The sequence below is a fragment of the Theropithecus gelada genome, chromosome 20 (genome assembly GCF_003255815.1).
Source record: "Theropithecus gelada isolate Dixy chromosome 20, Tgel_1.0, whole genome shotgun sequence".
Taxonomy (NCBI): Eukaryota; Metazoa; Chordata; class Mammalia; order Primates; family Cercopithecidae; genus Theropithecus; species Theropithecus gelada.
In genome coordinates this window covers 73,912,659-73,928,035 of record NC_037688.1, presented here as the reverse complement: position 1 = coordinate 73,928,035, position 15,377 = coordinate 73,912,659, and the positions used below count along the sequence as shown (strand labels likewise).

Here is a 15,377-nt window from a genome sequence, read left to right as displayed (position 1 = left end):
TTTTTTTTTTGAGACGGAGTCTCGCTCTGTAGCCCAGGCTGGAGTGCAGTGGCCGGATCTCAGCTCACTGCAAGCTCTGCCTCCCGGGTTCATGCCATTCTCCGGCCTCAGCCTCCCGAGTAGCTGGGACTACAGGCGCCCGCCATCTCGCCTGGCTATTTTTTGTATTTCTTAGTAGAGACGGGGTTTCACTGTGTTTGCCAGGATGGTCTCGATCTCCTGACCTCGTGATCCGCCCATCTCGGCCTCCCAAAGTGCTGGGATTACAGGCTTGAGCCACCGCGCCCGGCCTATAGTATATTTTTTATAATATATTATATAGCCGGGCGCAGTGGCTCATGCCTGTAATCCCAGCACTTTGGGAGGCCGAGGTGGGCGGATCACAAGGTCAGGAGATCGAGACCATCCTGGCTAACTTGGTGAAACCCCGTCTCCACTAAAAATACAAAAAATTAGCCGGGTTTGGTGGCGGGCGCCTGTAGTCCCAGCTACTGGGGAGGCTGAGGCAGGAGAATGGCGTGAACCTAGGAGGCGGAGCTTGAAGTGAGCCGAGATCGTGCCACTGCACTACAGCCTGGGTGACAGAGCGAGACTCCGTCTCAAAAAATATATATACATATATATAAAAAATATATATATTTTTAGTTATCTTATATAATATATATTTTAGGTACAATGTATTATATATATTTTAGTTATAATATATTATATAATATATATTTTAGTTATAATGTATTATACAATACATATTTTTGTTATAATATTATATATATTTGTTATAGTATATTATATATATTTTGTTATATAATATATATTTTAGTTATAATATATTTATATTTTTGTTATAATAATATATTATATAATATATTTTTTAGTTATATAATATATTTTTGTTATATATGTATATTTATTATATATATGAAGACGAAATTCGATTATTTATGTAATTTATATAAAGTGTCCACTGATTCCCTAGTTTGGTACAATTATGGCAACCCCAGTAAGAGGAACTAACATTTCCCAACCATCAGATAGTACCGGGAAGGTGAAAGATCAACAGTAACACTAAAGGGATTTCTAGGGGTTCCTGACGGTAAACCCTCACACACTTGTCTTGGATTCACTGCACCTGTCTTTCACTCAGGGATCAGCAAGGCTTGGGCTTGAGCTACCCTTTGTGTTTCAGCAACATACGGAGCTAAAAAGATTTGTGGGATTAACCCGGGAAATCAAACACCCTCTGTAAATTCATTATACGTTACGTGGAAAATGTGAAATGCGTTTCAAACAAATGATGCGTGACCATGTATTAGTCTGTTCTCGCAATGCTACAGAAAAATACCTGGGATTGGGTAATTTTTAAAGAAAAGAGGTTGAATTGGCTCATGGTTCTGCAGGCTGTACAGGAAGTATGATGCTGGCATCTGCTCAGCTTCTGGGGAGGCCTCAGGAAACTTGCAATCATGGTGGAAGGAAAAGGGGGAGCAAGGTGTCTCACATGATAGGAATAGGAGCAAGAAAGCAAGCAGGGAGAAGCCACACTTTTTTTTTTTTTTTTTTTTTTTGAGAGGGAGTCTCACTTTGTCACCCAATCTGAAGTGCAGTGGCACGATCTTGGCTCACTGCAGCCTCTGCCTCCCAGGTTCAGGCAATTCTCATGCCTCAGCCTCCCTAATAGCTGGGATTACAGGTGCCTGCCACCACACCCGGCTAGTTTTTATATTTTTGGTAGAGATGGGATTTCGCCATGTTGGCCAGGCTGGTCTTGAACTCCTGACTTGAGGTGATCCACCTGCCTCAACCTCCCAAAGTGCTGGGATTACAGGCATGAGCCAGTGTGTCCGACCAGCCACACACTTTTAAACAACCAGATCTCAACCGGCCTAAAAATACACAAATTAGCCGGGCGTGGTGGCGGACACCTGTAATCTCAGCTACTTGGGAGGCCGAGGCAGGAGAATCACTTGAACCTGGGAGGCAGAGGTTGCAGTGAGCCAAGATTGTGTCTCTGCACTCCAGCCTGGGCAACTGAGTGACACTCTGTCTCAAAGAATAAATAAATAAATAAATAAATAAATAAATAATAAATAAACAACCAGATCTCATGAGAACTCACTTTCTCCATGACAGCACAAAGCAGGATGGTGTTACACCATGAGAAACTGTCCCCATAATCCAATCACCTCCCACAAGACCCCACCTCCAGCATTAGGGGTTACATTTCAACATGAGATGTGGGCGGCGACATAGATCCCAACCATGTCAGACCCAAAGCTTGATTTTTAAAACAGAAACCATTTATTAAATGGGACCATCTGAATTTAGAAATGGGATGAATGCTTCCTAGGTAATTTTGATAGGCACAACTGGGTTTGGGTGCTCCTGGCTTCTGGTGGGTAGAAGCCAGGGATGCTGCAAAGCTTTCTATAATACACAGGACAGCCCCCCACAACAGAGGATTACCCAACCCCAAAATGTTAATATTGTCAAGGTTGAGAAACTTGGGTCTATATACATTTGGATGTAGATTACATTTTTACAAACTTTGGATACTTTTTGGAATCTGACCTTTCAGGTGCTAATGCCACGGGCATCTTTCCATGTACGTGAATATTCCAAATGTCAACCTCAAAACAATGGGTACATAATATTCCATGAAATGGTTGGCTATGCCACATTCTACTTAGCTGACTTCCGGTGCTGGGCATTTAGGTTGTTTTCTCTTTGTTTTTTGTTCGTTTGTTGAGACAGCGTCTCACTCTGTTGCCCAAGCTGAAGTGCTGCAGTCATGGATCACGGCAGCCTCAACCTCCCAGGCTAAAGCAATCCTCCCAACTCAGCCTCCCAAGTAGCTGGAACTAAAGGCATTCACCACCATGCCTGGCTAATTTTTGTTTTCTGGGTTTTTTTGGTAGAGTTGGAGTTTCACCATGTTGAAGCTGGTCGTGAACTTCTGAGCTCAAGGAATCCACCCACCTTGGACCCCCAGAGTGCTAGGATTACTGGCATGAGCTACCACATCTGGCCCTCTTTGCTGTTCTTATAGACAATATATAATGAATATTGTTTACCTCCATCTTTGTGTACTGGTCCCATTCTTTTCTTAGGATGAATCATCAAAAATGAGATTGCTCAGTTGAAAGCAATAGAAAGCTGGCATCAGATCAGGGATGGTGGCTCACGCCTATAATCCCAGCACTTTGGGAGGTCAAAGCAGGTGCATTGCTTGAGCCCAGGAGTTTGAGGCCAGCCTGGGCAACATGGCGAAACGCCATCTCTACTAAAAATACCAAAATTATCCGGGCGTGGTGGTGCGTGCCTGTAATCCCAGATACTCAGGAAGCTGAGGTAGAAGGATCACCTGAGCCTTGGGAGGTCAGGGCTGCAGTGAGCCATGTTGGGGTCAATGCATTCCAGCCTGGGCAACAGAGCAAGACCTTGTCTCAAATAAATAAATAAACAGAAAGCTGGCACCAGCTTGTACTCATGCCAGTAAAACAGGATCATGCCTACTTGCCTACAACTTTGCTGACCCTGGGTTTTCCCGTTTTTAAAATCTACAGTGTCCTCGTGGTGCCCCAGTTGGTCTGTCCAGACACAGTGTTCCGGGGTGGTCTGGCTGGGATGGGGCTAAGGTCCTGGCACTACCTCTGTTAGGGACATTGGGCATCAGTCAGGGCAGAATCCTCATGATCTCAGCTGTCACCAGGGATTTCTCATTGTCTTTGTTTACTACAGGATCCAGACACATTAGTCAACCCGCAGCCAAAGTCGACGTTGAATTTGATTATGATGGGCCTCTGATGAAGACGGAAGTCCCAGGGCCTAGATCTCGGGTGAGTTGAGCACACCTGAGTGGGGTATTTTGGAAAAGGGAGAAAGGGGCCTAAGAAGCAAGAGCACAGCCAAGCTTAGGGACCTGTATTGATTGTCAGCTGCTTTCAGAGAGTTCATCACCAGAGATCCGAGATATTCAATTAGGCCATTTTGCCGTAAGACACCAAAGAAGGGCTGGGAGCGGTGGCTCATGCCTGTAATCCCAGCACTTTGGGAGGTCGAGGCGGGAGGATCACTTGAGGTCAGGAGTTCAAGACCAGCCTGGCCAACATAGTGAAACCCTGTCTCTACTCAAAATACAAAAATTGGCTAGGAGTGGTGGCACGCGCCTGTAGTCCCAGCTACTCGGGAGGCTGAGGCAAGGCAATCACTTGAATCCGGGAGGCAGAGTTTGCAGTGAGCTGAGATGGTGCCTCTGCACTCCAACCTGGGCGACAGAGCAAGACTCCATCTCAAAAAAAAAAAAAGAAGCCAACGAAGGCATAACAGAGGAGATGTATCAGTTTTCTGTTACCACAGTAATACTTCATAACAAACAGCCACAAAAATCCCACTAGCATAGAGCAAGCCAATTGCTCATGCACTTAAGGTTCGTTGGGATTTGGGTAGGCAACTCTGTTGGGCTCACCTGTATGCCTGGGGGATGGCTGGCTGTTGGTTGATCTAGGTTAGGTATGGCTTGAATCACTGCAGTGATTTGGTTCTCTTCCATGTGTCTGCCATGTTCCAGAAGGCTAGACGGGGCTTGTCCTCATGGCAATGACAAAGGTGTACAAAAGCAAGAGGAGAACATGCTACAGTTCTACTGAGGCCTGGGTGCTGTATGGGTCTGCCATCACTGCTGCCTCCTTTTGCTGGCCAAAGCAAGTCATAGCTTGCCTTAAGTCCAGAATCAAGGGCTGGGGTACAACATCCAACCAACAGTGGAAGAACATGGCAGTGTTACATGGCACAGGGCTCAGAGATCAAATGCCCTTGAACTTGGTCTTGAAACCTTTCTAATACAAATTTATTTTTTCTTTGCATATTTTGCATATTTCATCCGTAATGTCTTTTTTTTTTTTTTTTAACTGTCAAAACATACTTCTTTTGTCATTGCAACTATTTTATAAATCCAGAAATCTTTGTACTAATATAAGTGATTGTAGTTATTTTGGATAGTGTTTTGCTAACAAATGGGAGAGATTTTAAATGCATATTTCTATTGGGGAGATAGATTTTAATCTAGTAGTAGTAAAATTCTTGGAATACCTCTTCATGTTTTTTTCATGAATATTATCCTGTGTTTTTATCTGGAAATACATAATTTTATGACACTAACTGGTAACATCTATTTTATGTTGAATTACTTTTGGAGTTGAAATCTTTGTAATATCAAAGCAGCTAGTTTCTAATTCCCTGTTTCTGTATAGAATAAAGTACAAGTGGTTTATGGAGTGTTTGGATTATAATTATAAATGGTTCTTTGATATGCAAGTTAATATTTTCAGTTATTTATATTCTTAATGAGGTGTTAACACCATTTTTTTCCCAAATAACAGAGAATCTGTGTTTTTATGGACACTAGATAAACACCTTCAGCTTGAGATTTTCTTGCTAAATATTTTAGTTTATTTTATCTTTCAGGTGTCTGAATTTCAGCCTGTCTATTGTACTAGTAATTTAAGTGTGTAATGGAATAGTTTCCTGTCAACTATTTATATCAAGTAATTTTTAAAGTAATATTATTGACTAATAAAATATTAAGTTATAGAAAATGTCAAGACTTGGGAAAACATGAAAGACTTTAAGCTATTTTGGCAAAAAAGAGTGTGGACTTGCTATAATGCTTTTTTTCTTCTTGCCTGCAGGCGTTAATGAAACAGCTGAATATAATTCAGGTAAGTGAGGATGAGGTAATGTTCCTTGTGTTGCTTCTCTATCACAACTGAGTTAAAAGACAGATGCTTAATCTGTTCTGGCTCTTGTTTTAAAATAATGTAGTTGGCTTTTTTTCTAAATATTTTTTCTCATTTCCTTTGTGATTTCTTCTTTGACCCGTTGGTTATTTACCTGATGTTTAATTTCCACACTTTGGTAAATTTCCCAAATTTCTTTCTGTTATTGATTTCTGGTTTCATTCCATTGTGGTTGGAAAGCACATTTTTGTGATTTCAATCCTGTTAAATTTATTGAGCCTTTTTTTATGGTCTAGCATATGGTCTATCCTGGAGAATGTTCCCTCTGTACTTGAGAAGAATCTGTATTCCTCTGTTGTTGGGCAGAGTGTTCTATAGATGTTTGTTAGGTCGGTTGCTTTTAGAATATTGTTCAAATCTTCTGTTTCCTTGCTCACCTTCTGCTTAGTTGTCCTATCCATTATGGAGTGCCAGATGTTGACATCTTCAACTATTATTATCAAACTATTTTTCCCTTTGATTCTGTTTTTGCTCTATGTGTTCAGGGCTCTGATGTTAGGTGCAAATATGTTTATAATTGTCATATCTTCTTAGTGGATTGACCCTTTATAATATTAATATTATAATATTCTCTCTTTAGTAACATTTTTATAGCCTATTTTTTCTGATATGAGTACAACCCCTTCTAGCTTTCTTACCGTTGCTGTGTGCATCAGATACCTTTCTCCATCGTTTTACTTTCAAACTATTTGTGTTCTTGAATCTAAAATGTCTTCTGTAAACAGCATAGAGTTGGTTCTTTTTATCCAGTCTGATAGTCTCTGCCTTTTGATTGGATTGTTGAATCCATTCACAGTTAATGTTATTATTCATATGGTTGTATTTACAGCTGCCATTTATTGTTGTTCTCTATATGTCTTCTGTCTTTTGTTCTTTTGTTCCTCTCTTTTTTTTTTTTTTGAGACGGAGTCTCGCTCTGTCACCCAGGCTGGAGTGCAGTGGCGCGATCTCGGCTCACTGCAAGCTCCGCCTCCCGGGTTCACGCCATTCTCCTGCCTCAGCCTCCCGAGTAGCTGGGACTACAGGCGCCCGCCACTGCGCCCGGCTATTTTTTTTTTTTTTTATTGTATTTTAGTAGAGACAGGGTTTCCCTGTGTTAGCCAAGACGGTCTCAATCTCCTGACCTCGTGATCCGCCCGTCTCAGCCTCCCAAAGTGTTGAGATTACAGGGGTGAGCCACCGCGCCCAGCCTTTTTTTTTGTATTTTAATGGAGTTTTTCTCTTATTGCCCAGGCTAGAGTGCAGTGGTGCAATCTCGGCTCACTGCAACCTCCGCCTTCCAGTTTCAAGAGATTCTCCTGCCTCAGCCTCCCAAGTCTCTGGGACTACAGGCGCCTGCTACCACGCCCAGTTAATTTTTTTGTATTTTTAGTAGAGACGGGGTTTCACCACGTTGGTCAGGCTGGTCTCGAACTGCTGATCTCGTGATTCACCTGCCTCAGCCTCCCAAAGCGCTGGGATTACAGGCATGAGCCACCCCACCCAACCCTTTTTTTTTTTTTTTTTTTTTTGAGATGAAGTCTCACTCTGTCACCCAGACTGCTGTGCAGTGGCACAATCTCAGCTCACTGCAACTTCCACCTCCTGGGTTCAAGCAATTCTCCTGCCTCAGTCTCCCAAGTAGCTAGGATTACAGGTGCCCGCTACCACACCTGGCTAATTTTTGTATTTTTAGTAGAGCTGGGGTTTCACCATGTTGCCCAAGCTGGTCTTGAACTCCTGACTTCAGATAATCCACCTGCCTTGGCCTCCCAAAGTGCTGGGATTACAGGCATGAGCCACTGTGCTCAGCTCTCTTGTCATGTTTTTTATTTTGCATTAAGTGAGTACTTTCCAGTGTAACATTTTTATTTATTTAACGATTACTATATATTTTTAGTTTTCTTTGAGGTTGCTCTAAGGTTTACCATACATATCTTAACAGAATCAACTTCAGATTTGTATCTCTTTTTGTGTTCTGATGTATAAAACTCATACAGAAAAATTCATGAAATATAAAATCACAGCTTACTGAACTATTATAAAGCAAACCACCCATGCCCTTAGCCAAAGCAAGAAATACATTGCCGGCACCCACAGATGCCCCTATGTATCCACAGATAGTCACGATATGGTGTACTTCACTGACACAAGCTTAATCCTGAAAGACCAAGAATCTAGGGAGTGGCGGTGAGCCTGAGTTAGTCTCTTTTTTTCTCCAAGAATGCAGAGGCTGTGCATTTTTTCTGCAATTACGAAGAGAGCCGAGGCAATTACCTGGTTGATGTGGACGGCAACCGAATGCTGGATCTTTATTGCCAGATCTCCTCTGTCCCCATAGGTAAGAGCTGGGAAATCACTCCTTGGAGATAACCTCTGTTTCTGTCTCTCCTAGTTGTGATTATCCAGGTATTAGGATGTGGCTTCCAGCAGGCACATCCCAGGGTGTTGCCTGACACTTTGCTCAGGGGTAGGAAAAAAATAAGTAATGTGTAAAGGGACATATTATTAGACATATTATATGTCCTCTCTCATCTACTCCTTCCCCAAATTCTACAAGGTAAGTATGTATTAATATCCCCATTTTGCAGACAGGTAAACAAAGCGTAGAAAGGTTTGGTACCTTGCATAGGAATCATAGCTAGAACGCAAACCCATTGGTGTGACGACAGTGGCCCCCAGGTAGGTGTCTTAGGTTGAGGGTCCTCGAAGAAGAGCCTGAGGTGAGGATTTCCTTTTTCCCCTGCTTTTTTTTTTTTTTTTTTCAGATGGAGTCTTGCTCTGTCGACCAGGCTCGAGTGAAGTGGCACAATCTTGGTTCACTGCAACCTCTACCTCCCGGGTTCAAGCGATTCTCGTGCCTCAGCCTCCCAAGTAGCTGGGATTACAGGCTCGCGCCACCATGCCTATCTAATTTTTGTATTTTTAGTAGAGATGGACTTTCACCACGTTGGCCAGGATAGTCTAGAACTCCTGAGTGCAAGTGATCTGCCTGCCTCAGCCTCCCACAGTGCTGGGATTATAGGTGTGAGCCACTACGCCCAGCCTAATTTTTTTTTTTTTTTTTTTAGAGACAGGGTCTCACTATACTGTCCAGGCTGGTCTCAAACTCCTGGACTCAAGTGATCCTCCCAGCTCGGCCTCCCAAAGTGCTAGGATTACAGATGTGAGCCACTGAAACCAGCCAGAGGTAGGGATTCTTGGGCAGGTTGTTGATTGAGGGAGAGCTCTCAGGAGAAAGGGGAGGAAAGGAAAGAGCCTAGGGCAGGGGGAAGAAGCTAAGAAGGAAGGTCTCAGCTGGAACTATCCACAGCCTGACCCCACTTGGGGCTCTGGAGCATGCACCACACCCCACAGTTGGTCTCAGAATGAAGGAAAGGGTCTGGCTTTTTATGCCCCTTCACCAGCCAGTCATCACCCATCAGCTGCCAGAGGGGAGAACTTGTACAATCTCCTGGGCAAAGCGGCTTCCATTTGCCAAGGGCAGTTTTCCAGGCAAGGAGGCAGCTGGAGTTATTATCAACCAACACACAGAGCAGCTGGGAAACAGCGACCTGCCCAGCAAAAGTGACCTTGGTGGGACGCCCACAGCCTCTGCCTCCCAGGGTCACCTCCCAGCCCCCAATCAGCATTCCCTCTGGACTCTGCTCAGCAGCCTGGAGCCTTTCCTTGAGACCCAGCCTTGGCTGTCCACACCGCTTCTTCTTCCCCTGCTCGTTTCCTCACACCTATTTATTTCCCACTAAGATGCTATTAGACAATAAGTGGACTCATTTTTGGGGGGAAGTCCATCATTCAGGAATGCCTCAGCCATGGAAGGCATTTTGGAGACAAAGATTTACGAAACCCCATCTCCCCTTTGTGTGGGAGTGGAAGGGATGGGCTCTTGACTTGTCCTGGGTTCAAATCCTGGCTCCACTATATATTAGCTGTGGGATTGTGACCCACCCCCCAGGAGTCCCTCAGTCTGAATGCCCAGCTAGCCACTGTGTGCATGAAGGTCAGGGAATCAGATTAGCAACGTTCGTTAAAAAAAACTAGAAGTTTGGTCAGGCACGGTGGTGCATGCTGGTAATCCCAGCACTTTGGGAGGCCAAGGGAAGAGGATTGCTTGAGGCCGGGAGTTTAAGACCAATCTGGGCATTATAGTGAGACCCAACCCCAATCTCTACAAAAAATTTTTTAAAATTAGCTAGGCATGCCTACAGGTGCATGCCTGTAGTCCCAGCTACTCTGGAGGCTCAGTCAAGAGGATCGCTGGAGCCCAGGAGTTTGAGGCTGCAGTGGGCTATGATCACACCACTGCACTTCAGCCTGGGCAACAGTGCAAGACCCTGTCTCAGTAAAAAACAAAAACGGAAACATTCTAGAAGTTCTAAAAGTTCTCTCTCTGGCTACCTGTCCTCCCATATCTGTAGTCTTCGAAAAGATTTTTTTAAGTTGATATTTATAGAGAATTTACTATGCATCTGGCATATTGCCAAGTGCCTTATATGTTATCTCATTAAATGGCTACAACTGCCTTAGAGTAGGGTCTTTTAACATCACCTCCAGTTGACTGATGGGCCCAAGTTTCAGGAGCTTACAGGGTTTTCCCGGCATACACAGGGAATCCAAGGCTAAGCCAGTGTGTGAACAAATGACTCTCTGCCTCCCAAGCTTATTTCTATGGTAGCTGCCTTGCAGACACCTGCCCCTGCCCTGCCCTAAAATGTGGGGGTCCCACAGCATCAAAAGCCCAAGGCAGGATTTCCCTGATCAGAGGGACCAGCTCTGCTCTCATCTCTTCTTCAGAAGCCAGTAAGGCACACCGCATCTGAGGCTAAATGAGGTTTACCTGGAAGGGGCTTATCTCTCCAGAGGGAAAAAAAGGTCATGAACACACAGGCAGTGTTGATAAGGAGCCAGGGCTTAAAGACCTTTGGCCCGGAAACAGTTGGAGAAACCCAGAGTGTTCCTTTTTTGAGTAAGGTGCACTTTTCAGTCTTGGGCCTAGCATGTGTTGGAGTAGGATGGGGGAGTGCCAGGAATGAATGTTAATAGTCCTCCCCACCTTTGTCCCCGTCCGTGACTCTCCCATCTACCTTCTCGACCAGGCAGCGTGGAACCCCAAGGCATTTCAAATCACTTTCACTTTTCTATTCTATTAGGAGAAAGTCTGCCCTGGGTGATGCCAGGTCTTTAATACCTGTCTCCACTGGCTGATCTCTTACTGTGGAGGAGCGCGTGGCCCAAGCTCAGAGGCTTGGGCAGGCAACAGAAAGATTGTGCCCATGGCATTCAACCTCTGGCCACACTGATATAAAGTCTCCTTTCAAAGTAAATGTATTTGGCCGGGCACAGTGGTTCATACCTGTAATCCCAACATTTTGGGAGGCTAAGACAGGAAGATGGCTTGAGCTCAGGAGTTTGAGACCAGCCTGGCCAGCATGGTGAAACCCTGTCTGTAAAAATAAAAAACAAAAAGTAGCCGGGCATGGTGGTGCACACCTGTAATCCCAGCTATTCAGGAGGCTGAAGTAGGAGGATTACTTAAGCTGGGGAGGTTGAGGCTGCAGTGAGCTGTGATTACACCACTGCACTCCAGCCTGGGCAACAGAGTGAGACCCTGTCTCAAACAAACAAACAAACAAACAAAGAAAACAATAAAAAAAAGAAAAGCTTCAAGGAGTGAATTCTGAGATTAGCTGATGATGTTCAAATTCAGCAGGAGTTAGTATGAACCTTGGGGTGGAAATTCAGGCCATGACATCAGCAAGCTCGTTTTGCACAAACTCCAGTTGACCATCTCGGTCCCCCTATGGCTTCCAGACACATGAAAGTGAGGATGCATTCATCAGGGCGAGAGCTGTGATTTTTGGAAACTCAAGTCAAACACATGAGGTCAGCTGCTGAGTTCTTTTCGTAGAGAGAGACACTGCTGCCCTCTTGTTCTCCAACCTTATGTGTAATTGTCTCCCAGGACTGACTGGGAGATGATCTGCAGGGCAGGTGCATTAATTATCAGGAGATAGAAAGTGGCTTGACTTCAGGCCGGGTGCGGTGGCTCACACCTGTAATCCTAGCACTTTGGAAGGCCGAGGTGGGTGGATCACTTGAGGACAGGAGTTCAAGACCAACCTGGCCAACATGGTGAAACCCCGTATCTACTAAAAATACAAAAAAATTAGCCAGGCATGGTGGCACACACCTGTAAACCCAGCTACTCCGGAGGCTGAGGCACGAGAATCGCTTGAACCTGGGAGGCAGAGGTCACAATGAGCCAAGACTGTGCCACTGCACTCCAGCCTGGGCAACAAGGCAAGACTGCTGAAAAGAAGAGGGGGGTGGGGAGAGGAGGGGAGCTTGACTTGTTAGGGGAGGCCAACATGCAATAGAATGGTTAAGAATGTCTTTCAAAAAGCCCTGGAAAATTACAACAATCTCGCTTGAGTCTAACATCACTACAGAGTAATCCTTATTAATTAACTTCAAATATTTTAATTTTAATTTTTTTTCTTTTTTTATTTCTTCTTTTTTAAAAAATGGGATACATGTGTAGAACCTGCAGGTTTGTTACATAGGTATAGGTGTGCCGTGGTGGTGTGCTGCACCTATTGTCTCGTTATTTTAATTTTTAATAGAGTGGGGACCCGTGTCTTTCCCAAGCCTGAGCCCTATCTCAGTTCCTCTCCCAGAAGCAACCATTATTATCAGCTTCTTCTAGAGAGAGATTCAGTGAGTGTGTAAGCACCCACGTATCCTGTGTCTCTCCTTCTTCACTTAGCAGATCTCAGAGATTATTCTGACTCAGCACAAATAAATCTCTCTCACCCTTTTCTGCAGCTGATTCGTTACATTAGAAGGCTTATTTCCCTGACCCACTATTGATGGATGGTAGGTTGCTTTCAAGTCTTGAGATATGAGTGTCACAGTAAGATTGATGCTCATAGATCTTTATACACACTGTAGGATAAATTCATAGAAGAGCAATTGCTGAATCCGAGTGTGCTAAGCCTTGTCATGCAATGTCAGGCCCAGTCTGGACGGTAAATGCCGTGGGACTCTGGGAATAAGCAGATGTGTGAAGGCAGGACGAGGCCTGCGGGTCACAGATTGCAGGTGGCATCACTACTCACTCAGTTCCTGAGCAAACATTCGTCGAGATTTGACTCAGCCAGTGGGCGCTGGGAAGGAAGGTGAGGATCTTCTCTGCAATTCGGCACTCGGGACTGTTGAACCACACTCCCCAGTCAGCCCCAGGCTTGAAATTTTCTTACATTTATCTCCCTTTTAATATTTTATTTTATTTTATTTTATTTATTTTATATTATTTTTTATTTTATTTTATATTTTATTCTATTCTATTCTATTCTATTCTATTCTATTCTATTCTATTCTATTTTGAAATGGAGTCTCACTGTCACCCAGGCTGGAGTGCAGTGGCACATTCTCAACTCACTGCAACCTCCACCTCTTGGGTTCAAGCGATTCTCCTGCCTCAGCCTCCCGAGTAGCTGGGATTACAGGAACACAGCATCACACCCAGCTAATTTTTGTATGTTTAGTAGAGACGGGGATTCACTATGTTGGCCAGGCTGGTCTGGAACTCCTGACCTCAGATGATCTGCCTGCCTCAGCCTCCCGAGTAGCTGGGACTACAGGCGCGTGCCACCACGCCCGGCTAATTTTTGTATTTTTAGTAGAGATGTGGTTTCGCCATGTTGGCCAGGCTGCTCCGGAACTTCTGACCTCAGGTGATTCGCCTGCCTCAGCCTCTGGAAGGGCTGGGATGACAGGGGTGAGCCACCATGCCCGGTGCATTTATCTTGCCTTATGTTTATGTAGTCCAGTAGGTCTCAAACCTGAACAAGCATCAAAATCTCCTAGAGAATTTGTTGGATTTCTAGGCTGCCCCCTGAGAGATTCTGAGTCAGGGGTGTTAGGTGGGGCACCAGTAATCTCTTTTTGTCAACAAAGGATAAAAGACCCTTTGGTGTTTAAAGAGAGTTGCGGGGTTGGAAAGGAAGGGAGAGGGAAGGAGAGGAGGGAGGGGCATGGAGAACCCGTGGATGCAATGAGATCTCTAACAATACTCTCCTGCCCTCAGGTTACAGCCACCCCGCCCTGCTGAAACTCATCCAACAGCCTCAAAATGCGGTAGGTCTTGGGGTTACACAGAATAAAGACAAAATGTGTTCACGGCCATTCACAGAATCACTGGGCAGATTTTGGCAATAGTCCTTGCATTCATTCATTCCATAAATATTTATCGAGCCTGTACGATGTGCCAGGTATGTGGAATGCCTTGATGAACGAAAATGCAGTGCCCACATTCCCACGGAGGCAGTCAATTAACCACACACATGAATAGAGAATTGCAACCATATTAAGTGCTACAGAGTAAGATAGGCAGTGCTTCGTGGGCATAAAAGAATGATGCTAACAGTTAATGTTTATGGAGAGCATAATTTGCACCCAACACTGTGTTCAGCGCTTTCTAGCTATAATATTGACAAGTCTGTGAAGCAGGTACTCTTGTTATCCCCGTTTTACACATACAGAAACTGAGGCACAGAGTGGTTAAGTATTTGCCCAAGGTCACACAGCTAGTGGAGGCGCTGAGAAGAAACCCACACGAGCTGAGTTATTTGCGGATGGAGAGGGTGGGTGTCAGGGAGGCTTCCCAGGGAAAAGACTTTTCAGCTGAGATCTGAAGGAAAGGAAGGTCTGGCAGGTCAGGAGTCGGGAGGAATGGTCTCAGCAGGGAGAAGAGGGCAGCGGCGAGGGCAGCCGCGTGGCTGGAGCAGAGAGAGTGGGGAGGGATCCAAGGAGGACTAGAGTAGCAGCAGGGCACATGGTTTTCCGACGCCCCCTAGACCGGGGTTCTGAACTCTCACACTGTTGACATCTGTAGCCAGATAATTCTGTGTTGCGAGGGGCTGTCCTGTGCATTGAGACACTGAGCGGCATCCCTGGACTCTACCCACTAAATGCCAGTAGCAACTCCCTCCTGAGGCTGTGACACCCAAAAAATGTCTGCAGACATGGCCAGATGTCCCCTGGTGGATACAGTCACCCCACATGAGAACCCCTGCAATAGAAGACATTCATATCTATCCTGAGAGAGGTAGAAAGCCATTGCACATTTACACTAAAGTATATGGCCGGTCACGGTGGCTCACACCTGTAATCCCAGCACTTTGGGAGGCTGAGGCGGGCAGAGCACTTGAGGTCAGGAGTTCGAGACCAGCCTGGCCAGCATGGTGAAACCCCGTCTCTACTAAAAATACAAAAATTAGCCAGGTGTGGTGGTGCAAGCCTGTAATCCCAGCTACTTGGGAGGCTGAGGCAGGAGAATCGCTTGAACCCAGGAGGTGGAGGTTGCAGTGAGCTGAGATGGTGCCACTGCACTCCAGCTTAGGCGACAGAGGGAGACTTTATCTCCAAAAAAAAAAAAAATAATAATAATAATAATAATAATAAAATAAAAAGTATAACGCCCATGCAGGCATGCATACAGCCTAAATGCACAACTCAATGAATTTCCCAAGTAACCAGTGTTTCACAATTTTTTTTTGTTATTGGAACATCCCCTTAAGGAGCATTTTTAGACATTATTTT

The 15,377-nt window shown here is 44.8% G+C and overlaps 1 protein-coding gene across 7 annotated transcripts in view; it reads left to right on the top strand.

Moving 5' to 3' along the window:
* The window catches only part of ABAT (4-aminobutyrate aminotransferase), a 104,091-nt gene that overhangs the window by 63,205 nt on the left and 25,509 nt on the right, over positions 1-15,377 (top strand). For 6 of the 7 annotated variants that reach the window (XM_025369544.1, XM_025369542.1, XM_025369545.1 and 3 more), the window contains 4 exons: positions 3,739-3,836; positions 5,688-5,717; positions 7,998-8,115; positions 13,864-13,913. In XM_025369544.1, coding sequence (XP_025225329.1) covers positions 3,739-3,836; positions 5,688-5,717; positions 7,998-8,115; positions 13,864-13,913 — 296 coding nt within the window. The remainder of the gene's footprint in view (positions 1-3,738; positions 3,837-5,687; positions 5,718-7,997; positions 8,116-13,863; positions 13,914-15,377) is intronic. The other variant, XM_025369548.1, reaches the window with a different exon arrangement.